The sequence below is a fragment of the Siphateles boraxobius genome, unplaced genomic scaffold, assembly GCF_051911475.1.
Source record: "Siphateles boraxobius isolate OS27281-9 unplaced genomic scaffold, OSU_SipBor_1 22, whole genome shotgun sequence".
In the NCBI taxonomy this organism is placed as follows: domain Eukaryota; kingdom Metazoa; phylum Chordata; class Actinopteri; order Cypriniformes; family Leuciscidae; genus Siphateles; species Siphateles boraxobius.
The window spans coordinates 12,424,582-12,443,881 of record NW_027508833.1 but is presented as its reverse complement, the minus strand read 5'-3'; the positions used below and the strand labels follow the sequence as shown (position 1 = coordinate 12,443,881).

The 19,300-nt window shown below is 41.8% G+C and overlaps 1 protein-coding gene across 1 annotated transcript; it reads left to right on the top strand.

Moving 5' to 3' along the window:
- Positions 1-13,529: 13,529 nt before the first annotated feature.
- Positions 13,530-16,324, top strand: LOC143746357 (uncharacterized). The gene is made up of 4 exons (XM_077238179.1): positions 13,530-13,541; positions 14,438-14,729; positions 14,835-15,759; positions 15,856-16,324. Exons 1-4 carry the CDS (start codon positions 13,530-13,532, stop codon positions 16,322-16,324), a joined length of 1,698 nt encoding a protein of 565 aa, XP_077094294.1.
- The last annotated feature ends 2,976 nt before the right edge of the window (positions 16,325-19,300 follow it).

Here is a 19,300-nt window from a genome sequence, read left to right as displayed (position 1 = left end):
TTCTAATGCAAAGCATAGATCTGTGTTTACCGTGTCCCATGCAGTTTTCTCACAAGCTCTTGGCCATCTAACTCCAGGCCTATGCCCGTTGAGGTTCTTTTCTCTCTTATGATGGTTAGTCTGACCGGGTTCACAAGAAACAATGTGTTCATCACTAACTGTGCAAACCCTCCTCTCCTCTATGACAGGGGTGCTGATATCCTGCGAACTGTGGTTTGCTTCCTGTCGCTGGATTTCATTCGACTGACTTGACTGACTTCGTAAGAAGTACTGATCAATGCGAGGCCCTTGTCCCTTCTCCCTCAAGCATTTCATTTTCCCTTGATGAATCTTCAAACCCCTGACCGTTGTCGCCTTGCTCCAGCCACAGACACAAGCTTGGAGTTCAATGGCTTTGCTAACTGCAGAACCTGAACTAGTCTTTTGTGAAGTACTCTCTATACTCATATCCGTTTCCATTCCAAAGTCGTTAACCATGTTGTCCACCATTGAGTCATCTTCCGCCCCTGCTCTCGCAGACTCTAGGGGTATTTTCCTCTTTAATTTTTCAGAAGCCTTGGGCGGGTGTCTCCAGCATCCTGTAAACACAGAGCTGGATACTGCCGACAAGGGTAGCTAACCCTTACCAGCCCCATGCTGAAGGACTAGACCTGGAAACTATCCACCCAGTTATCCTGGACCCAAGCCATCCGGTGACGAAGCTTATCATCAAGGATTTTGATGAGGCACTACTGCACCCTGGGCCAGAACGGGTTCTTGCCGAGATCAGACGCAGGTTTTGGATTATTCGTGGTAGGGAGGCCATTCGAAAGTATCAGCATTCATGTCTGGAGTGCCGACGATGGAGAGCAAAATCTGACATACCAAAGATGGCAGATTACCCACCAGCTCGGTTACGACTCCATAAGCCACCGTTCTATTCAACCGGAGTTGATTGCTTTGGACCTTTCCAAGTGAGAATCGGGCGCCGCACCGAAAAAAGGTGGGGCATTGTTTATAAATTCATGACGACGCGCTCAGTGCATCTGGATCTATTAGAAAGCCTCGATACAGATGCTTTCCTGCTGTCACTGAGAAGATTCATCTCTCGACGCGGCAGACCGTTCGAACTCCTCATGGACAATGGTACCAACTTTGTCGGTGGAGAAAGAGAGTTGCATGAAGCCGTTGCTGCCATGGCACCTCAGTGGAGAGAGCAACTCGCTGAACAGCAGATATACTTCCGATTCAATCCTCCAAGTGCGCCGCACTTTGGTGGCACATGGGAGAGGGAAGTGAAGTCTATCAAGACTGCACTTCGCGTTGTCCTCAAAGATCAGACTGTTCCTGAACCTGTCCTGATGACAATTCTAGTGGAAGTCGAGGGCATAATGAATGCAAAACTCTTAGGCTACTTGGCATCAGATGCCTCTGATCCAGACCTGGTCACGCCTAACTTCCTCCTCATGGGCCGTCACGACTCGTCGCTTCCTCAAGCAGTTTACGACCCCAGTGACCTTGGGAGGAGACGTTGGAGACACAGCCAAGTCATTGCGGATCGCTTCTGGTCATCCTTCATCAGCCACTACCTACCAGGGCTACAAGAGCGCAGTAAATGGAGGAAAGACGGTAAGCCCCTCTCCATAGGCGACGTTGTTTTAATTGTGGATCCACAACTTCCTCGAGCGTCATGGCCCGTAGGACGGATAACCCAGACTCATCCAGGAGCAGATGGACGCGTACGGACTATCAGTGTTCAAGTGAAGGACCGTACCTACATTTGTCCAGTTGCCCGGATCATCCTGCTCCCAGCTCTGGAGGACAAGGACGAAGAAGAGACCACCAAATAGACTTTCTCCTACTCTTGCGGCGCCGGCTCAGTTGTTCGCGCTCAGTGATGATGAGAGGAGATTCAGAGACCTCTTTCTTTACTTTTGTGTGCGTTTTATGAAAAGCAAGTAAGTTCTTACTATTGTTGTATGTTTATACTGCGTTGTAAGGAATATTGTGAAATAATGTATGTTCATGTGAACTAGTTTTATCTGTTGAACTGCGTGACTAATTAGTGTAGTCATGATAAATGATGTAGTCATGCGTGCGGTAATATGTGACATGTTTTCTGTGTGAAATAATTAGCCCTCTATATGTCGATGTAGACGTTATTTGTGTTAGTTATTTAGAAGTTTGCTTCCACGCTCGGGTGCAGTGTATTTACTGTTTATTTTGTGCTACCTGCATCGAGTGTTATAGTGATATAGTGCCATTCTGCATAGCCACTTAAAGGTGCAGCAATACAGATATTAAAAGGCATATAGTGACATATTCTGTTGCACTGGATTAATGTCAATTATTATTTTTGTACTGTACTATTGTGAATGATGAAAATGAGCATAGTATAGTATTCCTTTATTTATTTATTAATCATTTATTATTATCATTGCATTATTTCCTTTCTTTCTCTCTGTTTAGACCACATACACTCAATTATACGAACTTGTACAGTATATTGGCATCCTGATCTTGGAAATAAAGATGATAAAGGATTCTCTGGCCGGAATCTTTCTGTAGTGTTCCCATCCTAGAAAGAACCACTAGTCCATACTTTACAACAAGTGAATTGGGAAAGAAATTATACATCAATGTTCCTTAGAAATATTAGATATTATTATGAAAATGTTGCCAATTATTACTCACATTATTACCCTTCTGTTTTTATTTCATGTTCCCCGTAAGAACACATTAATATGCAAATTAGATACAGTGTTTAAATACATTGTATTGAATTATACCCACATATTGCATAAAGTAAATGGTATATCATTTCATTCCAAAAGCTTCTAGAAGGTTCCTATTGGCGATGCGGATCTGGAAGCCTTGAGTAAATTAACTTATCTAAGAAAATGATTCATAAAACTCATCAGTTGAGCCTATGTTTACTTTCTTCACTGACACAGACGAAAATGAAAAGACTATCAGTCAAAGTTCAGCTTTAGGAGGGGAAGAAATACGGCAGGATAAGGAGACTGACAGAAAAAGAAAGATTAAGATGAGAGAGCAGGTATTGACAAATAATCCAATGCACACTGACATGGTTTTAAAGCTATTTATTACCTATTTTGTTTGGCCTTCAAAAGTCTTAAATTGCACATATGTAGGTCCGAGGAAAAAAAAAATCACATTTAAATGCACATGGCTGTGGGGGGTGGGGAGTAATGTGCGCTGATGTGGCTACAATGCCAGGGCTCAATTTTTGGATGTCTGTGTGAACGCTGGTGTTCTGAAAAAGGTCTCAAAAAGAAGAAAAAAAAATCTGGATTTTGGAGTTAGTTGAACCAATGTTAAAATGATAAAGTAATTTTTAACAGGCGCGGATTTATGGGCGGGCCTGGGTGGGCACGTGCCCACCCAGATTGACAGGTGGCCCACCAGATTAATAAAAACGAAATTTTTAATTTTAATAATAATAATAATATTAATAATGAATTAAGTTTGGCCATATATGGCCCGCCGAACACTTTATATGATATATGACAAGCCTGAGCGCGTCGATCTCTGGCTCAGCGCCAGCCAACGCACGAACGCACAGTTTGAATCTGGCAGTTATGTCATGTCACTGTACATATTTTGTCCAGACTTTGACACCCTTGCAAGGAGAGGGGACGAGGCTCATTGTTCACATGAACACCGTGTCTTGGAAAGACAAAGACGGGCCCGTTCACATATCGCGTCTTTTGCGCGCTCAAGTTTGTTATTTCAGATGTAAGCGCTCATAATGGAAGCGACGCGGTCGTGAAAGACATGGTCAGGCATCTGATTGACTCGTCAAACGCATGCGTTTCGACTGCCAAGGGACTCGCGATTTGTCATAAAAGCGCGCGTTCTTAACGTCCGCTTTGTGGTCACGGAAAATGCGCGTCAGAAACGCGCGTTTTTTGCATCAAAACGTGCGTCCTCGACGTGTGATCTGCTATTTAAATGATATTGTTTCTGTCTGCAGGTGTTTTATGCCTCTGAAGTGTTTTTGTAACAAGAAAAGAAAAACAACTCTCGGTTTCAAGTTCAGTGTTTTTTATTTCAGCACCTCGGACAGTCCCTTAATCCCTTCGTTCGAGACACATCTCGCAAATTTTCCAGTTGTAATTCCGGTAACACTTTAAAATAAAGTTTCATACATTATTTTTTTTTAATGCAAAAACCACAAATTTCTGGCGCGCGTTTTCCGTGACCACAAAGTGCACGTTAAGAACGCGCGCTTTTATGGCAAATCGCGCGTCCCGCATGCTTTATGAATAGCCTACTTTAGCTTGCCATCAGTGTTGCCAGATGTACGATAATTATCGTATTTGTACGATAATTCACGCAGTCTCATGAAAGTGCGTATCAATACCACGAATGTTATTTCTCGTGGCATTTATACGCCAAAAATGGTTTTTGCGTGCATATGCTACGCACTGAAAACCCCTTGGGTAGGATTAGGGGGAGGGGGGGATGGGGGTGCGTGCGTATTACACGCCATAAAGTGCGTATCATATGCACGCGAAATCTGCGTATCATATACACGCAAAAACTGATTTTGGCGTATAAATGGTGCGAGAATTAACATTCGTGGTATTGATACGCACTTTCATGAGATCGGGCTCATATAGATCATTTTGAACTTCTGGTACGATAATTGGACATTTCCAATCTGGCAACACTGATTGCATGTGGTGCAGGCTGCAGCGCGCTCGTTTTTCCAGGCCCGCCTATATGCGCGGCGAGATGAAAAACATCTCAACCTTTCAGAGAGTGCCGCAAGGTCATTTGACAAAAACCAACCGGTCAGCATCGGTCTTTCCGTATTAACAACTTCGAAAGCTCGGCCGAACAGCTGATCATAGCTGTACAGTGCAGTTTTTATTTTATTTTATATTTCCCCAATTAATGTTTTTAAAAATTTCAACAGTTAATAACTTTGTAATTACTTAATTATGTAACAAATTATGGCATCTCAACGATTGCTCGGTAAAGGCTAAAAACATATAAAATCACAGAGAATATACTGGACTTACCTCTTGTTTGTTGTCATCGATCTCAGTTCACTGATGATAGTGTTGTTTACGCTTGTCACTCTAATGATGCGCTTGACCCGGTCAGTGGGGCCATCTGATTGGTGGGTTGAGGAATGTGCATTTATGCTATAGAGGGAATGCGCGTGACGTCACCGTCAGCTGGCGTGGTTGAGGCCACGCCCACTAAGTGGCAAAAAGACTGAGCGGCAGCATTGGTTTTGAGCGTGAATGCCGTGAATAACACAAAAAACACATCTAAAACGGGAACGAGCTTAGCGATTGACTGTACAACTACATTTGACAAGAAATCTGAGGTATATTTTTACAGACTGACGAAAGCTACAGAACAGAGAAGCAAATAGATCGCTGCAATTCATAGAAACAACTGGACTCCAGGCAGCGAAAGGTGGATTTGCAGTTATCATTTTTGTCAATATGCTGAATTTAGTGGTAAAACCATTCTCTATATATTGTATTGTTATATATTGCAGTGACAACTCATCAATCAAATATTTACCACTGTATATTCTGTATAATTTGACATTTTTAAATAAACACTGACAAAAAACTATACAAGTTTTAAGTCTAGACGATATGATGATATATATAACATTGATATAAGTGATCACCTGGATTTAGACCTGCCTATATTGTATTTATATAAAGCGTTCACAGGCAAATTTGCTGTATGTATTTCCCCGGTGTCAAAATCAGGCACATATAAATGTCAGGAAACAAGATTTCTGGCTGCATGTCAATATCCATGGATCACTGGATCTTTAGTAAGTTGTAAGGAACACTACATTGAGTCCAATCTTTAGTTTAAACTGATAATCGTTTGTTTTACTTGCGTTTTCGCAGTTTCCCCTATTAAATCCAGTCACGCAGCTGCTCTTCTGCCACTCAGTCCGGCTGAGGGGGCGTGTTCTGGCGGGAAAGTGACGTTAATGCATTCCCTCTATTGAGAGTGTGGAGTCACGTTCCGATTTGGGCGGGGTCTGAGCCGGTCGGCCATGATGGTAGGAGAAGCTATCGGTTGCCAGGGGCAACGCCCTGAGAACTTCACAGAGGCGAGACTAAACATTCCAGAGCTCTTTAATTTTCTCACGTATTTATTATTTTCGCCCATTTATTATTTCGGCGAGACAGAGACGGATCTACGAATACGAGAAAGAAAAGGAAGAAAGTAAAGCAATGCAAAAAGATAAGGCGAAAGAAAAGGGACCTTACAGGAACAAGCTCACACCAATCGCAAAACAGTAGAGAGCCTAAGTTCCTCCCCTCCGCTTCCGGCTCATGGGACCTGATTTCGGAAAAAATATGTATGGAAGTCAATGGCGAGGGACAATTTATCTTTTTATTCCATCTGAACTGTGCCCTGAATTACACATATGATGTTTGTCAATTTAAAAGATAATTATGAAAGTCAAGAAAGTCACAGTTTGTCATAAAACAGAAGAGTAACATTTAGTTTTATGTGAAAATCGCTCAATGAAGTACATCTCTCGTCACGCACTATGTACGTCACCAAGCTCGTGTGTGTGCAGTCTGGTACAAAACACACAGGCATGACGGCGTAACGTTACGATTATAACGTTAGACTATAGAAAACATGACAGACGTTAGCTTCAGTAAAGTTAGCTTCATTCATTGAAAGAAAAGGTAAGACGTCACATGCGCGCCTTTTGGGTTTGTAGTCTTTGTAATTACGTATTTTCACAGTCTTATAACTCAACAGTTTTACATCAAACTGCGACTTTCTTGACTTTAAAATGTATCTTTTAAATTGACAAACATCATATGTGTAATTCAGGGCACAATTCAAACGGGACCCAAATATTTGTTGTCTCTCGACATTGACTACCATACAATATTTTTCCGAAATAAGGTCCCATGGTGGTCCATCGGAAGGGGAGGAACTTAGGCTCTCTATAGAGTGCCGAAATTATGACGTCACTTTGTAGGACAACTCGCAAGTTAGTGGCGCATGGGTTCCCTCGATCGAAAAGCTATGCATTTTCCCCATAGACTTTTGGAAAATCGCAAAAAATAAGATCTGTGTTCAACGAAGAGTTGTGACCCTTACACGTTTTGTCTATCAAGATAATCTTTACAAGTTAATCCAAAATGTATACATTTTGAAGCCTATATAAAGTTTAAAAAAACACAAGCAGACACAATAAAGTTTAAAAAACCACAAGCAGGTTATAACTGGTGTGTTTTATGTCATAGATAAAAACGTGAAAATATTTGGAGGCTTTGTTAACCACAGACCTTATTTCAGGCGATTTAGCAAAAACCCATTCAAAAAACCCATAGGTTTTATTTAGGGCGAGGGAACCGGAAGTGCTAAAATGCTAACTCACTTCCGCGTTTTGGCCTACAAAGTCACGTCATAACTTCGGCACTCTATTTGGAGAAGCAGCGTCAAGATATTTGTTCTTTTGCACTAATAACAGTATTATTATTTTATTATTATTACTTATGTTGTCCATGAAACTTATGTCACAAACAGTGACAATCTTATCAAAGGCATCAGCCAATCCGGCGTCTCCTCGTCAGGTCAAGAGACTTGCTCTCCCTGATGCTGTATCCATTTCGGTAACCTAAAAAACTGTATTCCATTGTTCCTATGTTTTCCATATTGTGTGAGATAATGGAGCAGTTTTTAACGCAGCAGTGACTTCCAGGCATGGTAAAACAGTGCGGAATTGCGAGAACCTCCTCTACTACCGAGTTAACAACACACGTAAACAATCATGTTTTGCCGCCAGGATCCTGCCAACATGGCGGAGATGGGAGGGGCTCTGTACCATGATGACAACTCCTCACTCTCAATTAGCCTGCTCAACAAAGCTCAGTGATTGGTTGATTTAGCTGCTTAACTTGCTCAACGGCGCTCAATGATTGGAGTATAGGGACTTTGCTTCATCTTCACTACTCAGATAATTCAATTCACCAAGGCTCATTTTTCATTTTTCCTTTCAAATTTTATTTAATTTCTTACATTTTGCTTTCTCTCTGGCTTTTGTCTGCTATATTAGTGTGGCAATGAAAAGCACAGCTCAGCCTCATCATTCTTCATTTCTCCTCCAGGAGGCGATCGAGTTGCTTTTTTTCTCTCTCTCAGCAACACTAAGCAATATTATGAAGCTGCAGACTCGGAGCCTGCAACTACAGTCCCCCACCGAGAGTCCCGCATTCTCAGACCCCTCGTTTTTCGAACACAGTGCCTCCTGCTGTTCGAAAGGTCGTATAACACCCGAACACAGAGTACAGCGCACACATCCAAATGCAATTAAATTGCAATATTACGGTCTCCAAATAAATGATCCAATAAATATTTGCGTTCCCTGCTTAATGCATGTGCCAAAAAAACTCATTGCGATGGAAGGGATACAAGAACAGATTGAACTATCTTCTGAAAAATAGTATGTAATATTATATTGCTACAATGTTTTTTTATATTTTTTTTATTCAAATTCAAATTTTTCTTTCAGTTCAACCTATAATGGTCTAATTAACATTACCATGCTACCATTACAAAATCAGTTTTTTGATATTTTGAATGCGAAGCAAAACAAATCAGAATAGACAAAACACCAATAATAAACAATTCTGTACTTTATTTAATGATCACCTAAACATCATCTTGCTGTAAAGAAAAAAGGAAGAAAAAACTGTGTTCGTGACTTTACTTTTCGTCTTCAATTTCATTAAAAAAACTAATTTATAAGTCGCTTTGCATAATCATAAAATGATATGTTGCTGGGTTCGAAGGAGTGATGAGATAGTTAGCAGATTGTCATCACTCAATGGCTGGCTGTCTAAGTGGTGTCCGCAAAATAATATAGAATTCATAGACAATTGGAAAAGATTTTGGGGCAATCCTGACCTGTTGAAAAGAGATGGTATTGATCTCTCCTGGGATGGTGCTGCTCTTCTCTCTAGTAATTTGGCTCATAGTCTTAGAGACAAAATATGACAATCTGGGGCTCAGGTCAGGAAGCAGACAAACTGGCTAAACCGAGTGGCCTCGCGTCACCAAGGTCAGATAAATCCCATCACATAGAGCCTCTTTCACCTAGATATCATCATATAGAGGCTGTGTCTGTTCCCCGAATTTGGAAATCCAAAAAACGTCCAAACTGATCTAAGGTTAAAAATGTAATTGATATTCAACAAATAAAAAATAGATATAATACAGATGAGCAAACGATAAAGCTTGGGTTGCTGAATATTTGATCCCTTACTTCAAAAGCGCTCATTGTTAATGATATGATTTCAGATTATAACCTAGATGTGCTGTGTATGACAGAAACCTGGCTAAAACCAGACGATTACATTACTTTAAATGAGTCCACCCCCCATGATTACTGTTAGAAACATGAACCTCGCCTGAAAGGCAAAGGGGGAGGTGTTGCTGTAATTTATAGTTATGTATTCAAAACCACTAAAAAATCTAGTTTTAAATATACTTCTTTTGAAGTGTTGGTGCTGAATGTAAAAATATATAATGTAAACGATAAATCAAGTTTGAGAATTCTGCTGGCAACTGTATACATTTTTAATATACTTATACATTTTTAATATGATTTTAATATACATGTAGATAACGGAAAATATGCAATGGGATTGGCATTTAAAGACATTCTTAACTCTATTGGAGTTAGACAACACGTGTCAGGACCTACTCATTGTCGTAATCATACTCTAGATCTAATATTATCACATGGAACCAATGTTGATGCTGTTGAAATTCTGCAGCAGAGCGACGACATCTCAGATCATTATCTAGTCTCATGTAAATTACATTTAGCCAAGGCTGCAAAGCCAACTCCGTGTTACAAGTATGTTAGACCAATCACTTCTGCCACTAAAGATTGCTTTATCAATAATCTTCCTAATCAGTTTCATCGTCTCAGCATCCCAGATAGCTTAGAAGAACTTGATATTGCAACAGAAACTTTTAACTCTCTCCTTTCCAGCACTTTAGATACAGTTGCTCCGTTGCGTTTAAAGAAGATTAAAGAAAATAGTCCAACACCGTGGTACAACGAGCACACCCTGGCCCTTAAGAGAGCAGCCAGAAAAATGGAGCGCAACTGGAAGAAAACAAAACTAGAGGTATTTCGGATTTCATGGAAGGAGAGCTCGATTACTTACAGAGAGGCTTTAAAAGCTGCTAGATCTGCTTATTTTTCAACTCTATTAAAAGAAAATAAACATAATCCAAGGTATTTATTTGAAAAAGTGGCTACACTAACGAAAAAGAAAGCTCAAGCCCAGAAGTTTCCAAGAAACACAGCAGTAATGACTTTATGAACTTCTTCACTTATAAGATTGATAATATTAGGGACAAAATTATAACTATGCAACCGTCTACTACAGCATCACATCAGGGAGTCCATTATAGTCTCCCTGAGGTAAAATTTGATTCATTTGTTGCCATAGGAGAGGAAGAATTTTGCAAACTCGTTAATTCATCTAAATCGACAACATGTATGTTAGACCCTATACCGACTAAACTACTGAAAGAGATGCTTCCAGAAGTCATAGATCCTCTTCTTAACATCATTAATTCGTTTTTGTCTCTAGGATACGTACCAAAAACCTTTAAGCTGGCTATGATTAAACCGCTTGTTAAAAAACGCAACTTGATCCTACAGAATTAGTCAATTACAGGCCGATCTCAAATCTACCTTTTCCGTCAAAGATACTAGAAAAGGCAGTATCCTCACAACTGTGTTCCTTTCTTGAAAGAAATGGTATCTGCGAGGATTTCCAGTCAGGATTTAGACCGCACCATAGCACTGAGACAGTTCTCATTAGAGTCACAAATGATTTGCTCTTATCATCCGATCGTGGTTGTATCTCTCTATTAGTGTTACTTGATCTTAGTGCTGCATTTGACACCATTGACCACAACATTCTCTTAAATAGACTAGAAAACTATGTTGGCATTAGTGGAATTGCATTAGCATGGTTTAAATCATATTTATCTGACCGCTATCAGTTTGTAGCAGTAAATGAAGCGATGTCTTATCGATCACAAGTTCAGTATGGCATACCACAAGGCTCAGTACTAGGACCGCTGCTGTTCACTCTGTACATGCTACCTCTAGGAGATATCATTAGGAAACAAAATTAGCTTTCACTGTTATGCTGATGATACTCAGCTCTATATTTTTTCCAAACCTAACGAAACTCACCAATTCACAAAATTATCGGAATGCATAGTTGATATAAAAAATTGGATGACTAGTAATTTCCTACTACTAAATTCTGAAAAAACAGAGATTCTAATTATTGGACAAAAAACTTCCACACGTAATAACCTAGAACCATCTACCATCTAACACATGATGGCTGCTCTGTTAAGTCTTCGTCGTCAGTTAGGAACCTGGGAGTGCTCTTTGATACCTATCTTTCATTTGAAAGTCACGTGTCTAGTGTCTGTAAAACCGTATTTTTCCATCTTAAAAATATATCTAAATTACGTCATATGCTCTCATTGACAAATGCGGAACAACTAGTTCATGCGTTCATGACATCAAGGCTAGATTATTGTAATGCTCTACTGGGTGGTTGCCCTGCACGCTTAATAAACAAACAACAGCTAGTTCAAAACGCAGCCGCTAGAGTTCTTACCAGAACCAGGAAGTACAACCCTATTAGCTCGGGTTCTGTCAACACTGCATTGGCTCCCTATTAAACATCGTATAAATTTTAAAATATTGCTGATTACTTACAAAGCACTAAATGGTTTAGCTCCCCAGTACTTGAGCGAGCTCTTAACGCACTATAGTCATTCACGTCTATTGCGATCTCAAAGTTCCGGCCAGTTGATAATACCTTGAATATCTAAATCGACTGCTGGCGGTAGATCCTTTTCCTATTTACCACCAAAACTTTGGAACAATCTTCTTAACATTGTCCGGGAAGCAGACACAGTCTGTCAGTTCAAAGCTAGACTAAAAACACATCTCTTTGACCTAGCATTCACATAACACTCTATAGACTTCTATAATTCAATATTAGGCTGCTTAGGTTAGGTCAGCCGGAACTGGGAACACTTCCCTTAAATCCTGATGTACTTGTTACATCATAAGAAGAATGGCATCTACGCTAATTTTAGTGTCTTTGTTTATCCCGAGGTTTTCCCGCAGCCTGCCGGATCCAGGCCGTTTCCAGATCTGATGAAGGACTTTCGCCTGGACCTGATGACAATGCAGTGCTGAAGTGCCAACTAGCCTCTCCCTATGGAGGATCCCTATACCACTCTACAGATAAAGCGTTGTGGAATTTTTCGGTTCGCGTACCTACCCAAAGTGATAAGATAAAATAAAATTCTGCATCAAAATTTATAGACAAGACAAGTATTTTGTTTAGGCATGGTTTGTAAGGAATTACAAACCTGTGCACATATATTCAAACGCACATAACTATAGAATCAATTTTTAATGCGCATGTGAACGCCTTTAGCGTCTATCACAGGTTCACGTTTAAAGTCTGTTTAGAGAGAACGGTGTCGTCTTAGCGGCCCCTAATTTATTAACAAATGCTCATTTAGACGGAAGTGAATCAATCAAAACTAACTTTAGCTGGAAAAAACATTTTTCAAGAACCACTATAAAACCAAACCAATCTCTGTTAACTTTAATTATATGTTTATCTCTGTAAAGCTGCTTTGAAACAATCTACATTGTTAAAAGCGCTATATAAATGAGGATGACTTGACTTGACTTGACCAGGAGACTCAGGTGTATTTTTTAAGCAGGGTTATTTATTGCTGTTGCATCGCTGCAGTATTGCCAAGTCTGAACTCAATAGCTCAGCACAGTGTTAAATCCTTTCAAGGGGGAGGGATTTACATATAGATGGGGACAATCTGAACAAAGCATGTAAATGAAGTACAGGAATCAGCACGTTACCGGAAATTCCCCAACCCTGATCTTCATCAGCATAACAGTGTGATTCAAATGTAAATATATATATAAATATAGCTGTGAGCAGCGATTACGGGCCCAAGCCGGTGGCACCGCAACCCCGGTGCCTTTAGTCACCTAAAGGCACCGGGATGACGGTGCCGCCAGCTTTGCCCCTTCATCGCTGCTCGCAGCTATATATATATATATATGGCCTTGACATCGATGGCATTCACCTGTTCAAGTCGTCAGAGGCAGTCGACACTCACTGGGCAGTTGCGAGCAAGCACCTCAGTTGCATGCAGGTGGGTTAATGTCTTTGCAGTCATCGTGTGTCAAAACCATTCAAACTTGTATATGCCAACATTTCAAAAGGACACCAGAATAAATAAGGACCTTGCAATATGTTGTGTGTTACAGGATCCCCCTGGCATACCGCTGTATGTGCCTGTGGAGGTGGTGGTGTTGAACGGCGTCCGACTGAACAAGCACAAGTGCCGGCGAGGCAGTCTCTCTGGAGGGGTTGCACGCCCACCTGGTCAACGCCGTCCCATCACAGCGATGTGGGATTATGCCATTCCAAGTGAGTGATTAAAACATAATATATATAAAGCTTTATAGCAGACACGTAAGCAATAAGGTACGAGAGGCTCTGCTGTATCGTGAATAAGTAACAACTGAAGGGTGTTGTTAGGCACGACAACAAACTTTGTCTCATTCTTTTTATTTTTTACAACACAATATTTGTGAAATTTCCTCACAAATTGGCATAGCTTATCTCTCAGCATGAGAAAACGTTTATTTTTTTGTTTATTCCATTATTTTCTCACTGCACTAAACTAAATATTTACATAGCCTAAATAAAAACACAAGGGCACATATTTTGATAGGTAACAGTTAGGTCTTTAATCTATTTTATTAATGTTATTAATGAACAAGATAAACTTTTTTATTTTATTAATGTTATTAATGAACAAGGTATACTTTTTTTATTGTTGTTTATTTAAATTTATTTGAACATCTCTGTTTATTGTGCACACATTAAATATTTGTCTCATTTCATTCGGCTCCACTGTGGTAATATTTAACGCGGTTCTCTTTAGTTGGGGCTCAGCATTGTCAGCAGTGTTTTCTGTTGCAGCAAGAATGTCGCTCCAGTGCTTTCTTTGTTTTAAGTTTGGCCTCCAGTAGCTCTGTAGTTGTGGTTGCTAAGGGTGTTGCTAAGGGCGCAGTGATAAATAGAACCGTTGGGTGAAGCGGTCATAGCCGTGTTTTATCGTGAAAAAAGCACAGCTATTGACCAATCAGAATCAAGGATTGGAACTAACCGTTTTATACATGTTCATATAGCACATCATACAGTATAATTTAAAAAGAAAAGTGTCAATGATAGTTTCAATGATACATTTTATTTGACAGCTCCAGTCATCACTTGTAAACATTGTACACAATAACACTCGAAATGGAAATGTGTTTCAGGTATACTTGGTGTCCTTTGCCGTGCAGTGGAACCACCGCATGGTATCGCTCCGTGTCGCTGGTGGTCATGGCCGGCAGACGTTGTGCTTGGACGCACGGCAGATCCAGCGCGTCAACCAGCAGGCGGAGGTTCTCTTCGGCAAGGAGCACGTCCTGGAGCCCAACTTTGCGGCACCGATGCCAGTCCCCGAAGCGTACGAGCACCCCCCAGAAGAGGAGGAGCTCCTTGATGTTGAGTACACCATGTGCCAGTCCACCAGTTTCACTGCCAGGGACTACTACGAGCAGAAAGGTACAGTACTTGATCACACACTTAAACAATGATGACAAACCTGCTGCAAAAAAAGCCTATTTTGTGTAGACACGTTTGCTATTTAGTACAATTACATATTTGCAGTTGAGGACAAGCTGTCGCGTGCGGAGGAGGAGGAGGAGGAGGAGGAGGAGGAGGAGTCGGCTGAGCAGGGAGACGACGAGATGGCGGACGAGGGTCTCGGCATGTCTTCTGATATAGAGGAGGACCCGATAGACAGAGTCTGTGGGAAGCACGTCGTCCTCACCCAGGCAGAACAGGCAGAAGAGGAGGACAGTCCTGCCCTGCAAGACGTGCTGATGAGCCATCGACATCGACATCTGCATCTGCCAGGTATAGAGGAAGTGGAGGCACTGGCCTTGCTCCTCCTAGAACTGGCCAACAACAGCGACCACCACCTAGTGCCGGCTGACCTCAGGCAGAAGATCGCGGCCGCTGCCAGCTCTCTCCACGACCACGATGAGACCGCCGCCCGCTTCGTCAAGCGGTACGAGTCCAGGTGGGGTTACACCTTGTTCGGTCGGTGCCTTGGGTCGGACTCTCCTGAGACCAGAGCAGCCCAGAAGACCAAGTTTGGCTGCATGAGGTACGCTCAGGCGGCACAGGTGACCGAGGACAGTCGCCTGCTCTACCTCTTCCTCAAGATGCTGAAGAACCGAGCGCCGGCCAATCAGCACACCTCCCCCAGCAAGGTCATGGCTTCTTTGAAGGGACAGTATAAGAGGATTGCAGACAGAGTCCGAGATGACCCCATCCTCGGCGGTCTCGCCATTCCACTGCCCAACTTGAACGCCAAGTCCATCTCAACCTTCGCTGCCAGGGAGGAGAAAAAGGCCAACTACGGGGCAACGGTACTGCCAAAGGTGATGCCTCACCTGAAAGTGCTGTCGGACGCACCGTTCCCGGAAGCTCCTGCGCTGCCAACATCCCTCCCTCCGCCAGACTGGCCTCAGGTCCAGTACCAGCATGTTCATCACGAGGCTGGAAAAAGGCGTGGTGAGAAGCGGAGGTAAGTTGTCATAAGCACTTTCACCTGTTTGCTGTAGAAAGCAAATAGCACACACGTCATATCAATACTCATTACATGTGTATTTTATATTTCCAGATTATTTGTTGAAGAGCCAGAACCTGTGCCTCCTGTGAACCGGCCCGTTCAGCCCACGGCGTCGTCCTCCTCCACTCGGCCAAAGCCTGCTGCGCCCACCCCTATTCTGCCAAGGTCTGCTGCGTCCACCCACCTCCAGCCAAAGCCTGCTGCGCCCACCTATGCACCACCCCCTGTGTCGGCAGCCCCCATACTGCTGGTTCTCCCCGCACAGCCACAGGCTCCCTCCATCCTGTTTCGTGGGCTATCGTGCAGCCAGAGCTTTGTACCTCCTGGACCAACAGTCAAGGTATTCATGCCGAACAAGTCCTCGCGGCCATGTGGGGCTTGCCACGTGCCTAATTGTGGTGGACAGCCAAAGAGGTACACACCTTCCAAGGACAAAGTGGCTGGAAGCACCCAGAAGATATTTTCCTATTGTCCATCCACTAGGAAATCCACCACCTCTGGGTTTGACAATGTGGTGTAAGGCAGCTTTGAAAACTTGAAAAGTGTGGTCGATTTGGAGTTGGAAAAGAGGAGAACTGTGTAAATAGCTGTAAATAACTTACCTGTGTGATGCCACTTCTCCTGTGCCATCTGTAGGAGAGAGAAAGAGGCTTGTTGTGTTTGTTTGTGTGTTTGTTTGTTTGTGTTTCAAAGTGCTTCAAGTACAATCTATTTATTTATATAGTTCAAAAGTTTAAAAAAAATCACTTTACAGTTTACTTAAGAATGTTCTTGTGTTTGTTTTTTATTATTATCAAGTTATGTTGCTGTTAAAATGCACTTTGTAGTATCTTTTTTTATACAAACATGTTCTGGCCTATGTTCAATATCAAGGCCAATCCAACCTCAATCATTTTAACCTTAATCAGTTCTGATCTAACACAATCAGTTTACATACCCTTTAGTGGTTGTTCATGTTTAAATAATCTGTGTTTTTGTCATGCGTGTTGTTTTTTTGTCTTTGTCAGCTTCATGTCTTTGTGATGTTTGTATGTCTTTGTCTGCTTCATGTTTAACAAAAGTTTGCCAAAGAAAACACAAAAAAAAATTAACAGACAGGAATGGCTTGAGCCTTTATTTGTTGATTGGTGACCTGAGTCTTTGGATAATCCTGTTCTTTATTGGGCTTTGGCCTGTACAAACCAATTGTTAATTTTTATCTTTAGTACAAGTTTGTGTTTTTAATTAAGTGTTTTTGATTATTATTAATGTTATTTATGTGTGCGTGTCCTTGTGATGTTTGTCTGTCAGCTTAATGTTTAACTAAATGTTTGCAAATGGTAGTAAATGTTTGTCTCTCGTCTTGTCTCGTGTTCTCGCTCGTAGATCTGTACCTTGTCGTGGTGAGCGAGCTTTAAACCAAACAGATCTTGTTTACTTGTGTTTTCATGGATTGCCTTTAAATGAAACACATTCTGGGTGAAAAATAAAAGTTCTAAAAGTATTTCAAGTATTTTGGAGTCTCTGTATGCTTGGGTTTCAAAAGGGGTGGGATAGTGTCAAAAAAAAAAAACACATCAAAGCAATTAGAAGTCCTTGTTTCTTCTCCGCCACTACCAGAGGTGTGAATACACCCCGCTGTGCGCTGGCTGTACCCCCTGGGTGGTCACAAAAATGTGAGAGTGCACTGATACATTACACCCTTTCTTAATTCAGCCCAGAAATGTAACAATTGCACACTTTTCCACTTGACTATATGAATCTCATCAGCTACATCAACTCAAACTATGAAAATAATAAACAAAACATTCAGCAGACTAGTGGATTTCAATAAACTAGGCCGTGTACATGACCATTTCTGTAAATAACACTTGAGGATGTTGACCACCAGATGGCACCATCCGTTTTGATCCTTTTTGATCGATCCAAGGGTTGAGCAATACAGGTCCTTCTCAAAAAATTAGCATATTGTGATAAAGTTAATTATTTTCCTTAATGTAATGATAAAAATTAAACTTTTATATATTTTAGATTCATTGCACACCAACTGAAATATTTCAGGTCTTTTATTGTTTTAATACTGATGATTTTGGCATACAGCTCATGAAAACCCAAAATTCCCATCTCAAAAAATTAGCATATCATAAAAAGGTTCTCTAAACGAGCTAATAACCTAATCATCTGAATCAATTAATTAACTTTAAACACCTGCAAAAGATTCCTGAGGCTTTTAAAAACTCCCAGCCTGTTTCATTACTCAAAACCGCAATCATGGGTAAGACTGCCGACCTGACTGCTGTCCAGAAGGCCATCATTGACACCCTCAAGCAAGAGGGTAACACACAGAAAGAAATTTCTGAACAAATAGGCTGTTCCCAGAGTGCTGTATCAAGGCACCTCAGTGGGAAGTCTGTGGGAAGGAAAAAGTGTGGCAAAAAACGCTGCACAACGAGAAGAGGTGACCGGACCCTGAGGAAGATTGTGGAGAAGGATCGATTCCAGACCTTGGGGGACCTGCGGAAGCAGTGGACTGAGTCTGGTGTAGAAACATCCAGAGCCACCGTGCACAGGCGTGTGCAGGAAATGGGCTACAGGTGCCGCATTCCCCAGGTCAAGCCACTTTTGAACCAGAAACAGCGGCAGAAGTGCCTGACCTGGGCTACAGAGAAGGAGCACTGGATTGTTGCTCAGTGGTCCAAAGTACTTTTTTCGGATGAAAGCAAATTTTGCATGTTATTCGGAAATCAAGGTGCCAGAGTCTGGAGGAAGACTGGGGAGAAGGAAATGCCAAAATGCCTGAAGTCCAGTGTCAAGTACCCACAGTCAGTGATGGTCTGGGGTGCCATGTCAGCTGCTGGTGTTGGTCCACTGTGTTTTATCAAGGGCAGGGTCAATGTAGCCAGCTATCAGGAGATTTTGGAGCACTTCATGCTTCCATCTGCTGAAAAGCTTTATGGAGATGAAGATTTCATTTTTCAGCACGACCTGGCACCTGCTCACAGTGCCAAAACCACTGGTAAATGCAGGGGCGTAATTTGTGGGGGGGATGAGGGGGATATAACCCCCCCAATATTTAAATCTATGCATTACAACCCCCCCAATTATTTATACCATGATCACAATATCAGGAGGCATACCCAAACTTCAACCCCCCCAATGTTCAAACCAAATCTACGCCCTTGGGTAAATGGTTTACTGACCATGGTATTACTGTGCTCAATTGGCCTGCCAACTCTCCTGACCTGAACCCCATAGAGAATCTGTGGGATATTGTGAAGAGAAAGTTGAGAGACGCAAGACCCAACACTCTGGATGAGCTTAAGGCCGCTATCGAAGCATCCTGGGCCTCCATAACACCTCAGCAGTGCCACAGGCTGATTGCCTCCATGCCACGCCGCATTGAAGCAGTCATTTCTGCAAAAGGATTCCCGACCAAGTATTGAGTGCATAACTGAACATAATTATTTGAAGGTTGACTTTTTTTGTATTAAAAAAACACTTATTTTATTGGTCGGAT

Excerpts from the sequence above, each read along its gene's own strand:
- LOC143746357 (XM_077238179.1), top strand. Across the intron at positions 14,730-14,834 it reads GGACTACTACGAGCAGAAAG|TTGAGGACAAGCTGTCGCGT; the intron begins GTACAGTACTTG and ends ACATATTTGCAG. Across the intron at positions 15,760-15,855 it reads AGGCGTGGTGAGAAGCGGAG|ATTATTTGTTGAAGAGCCAG; the intron begins GTAAGTTGTCAT and ends TTATATTTCCAG.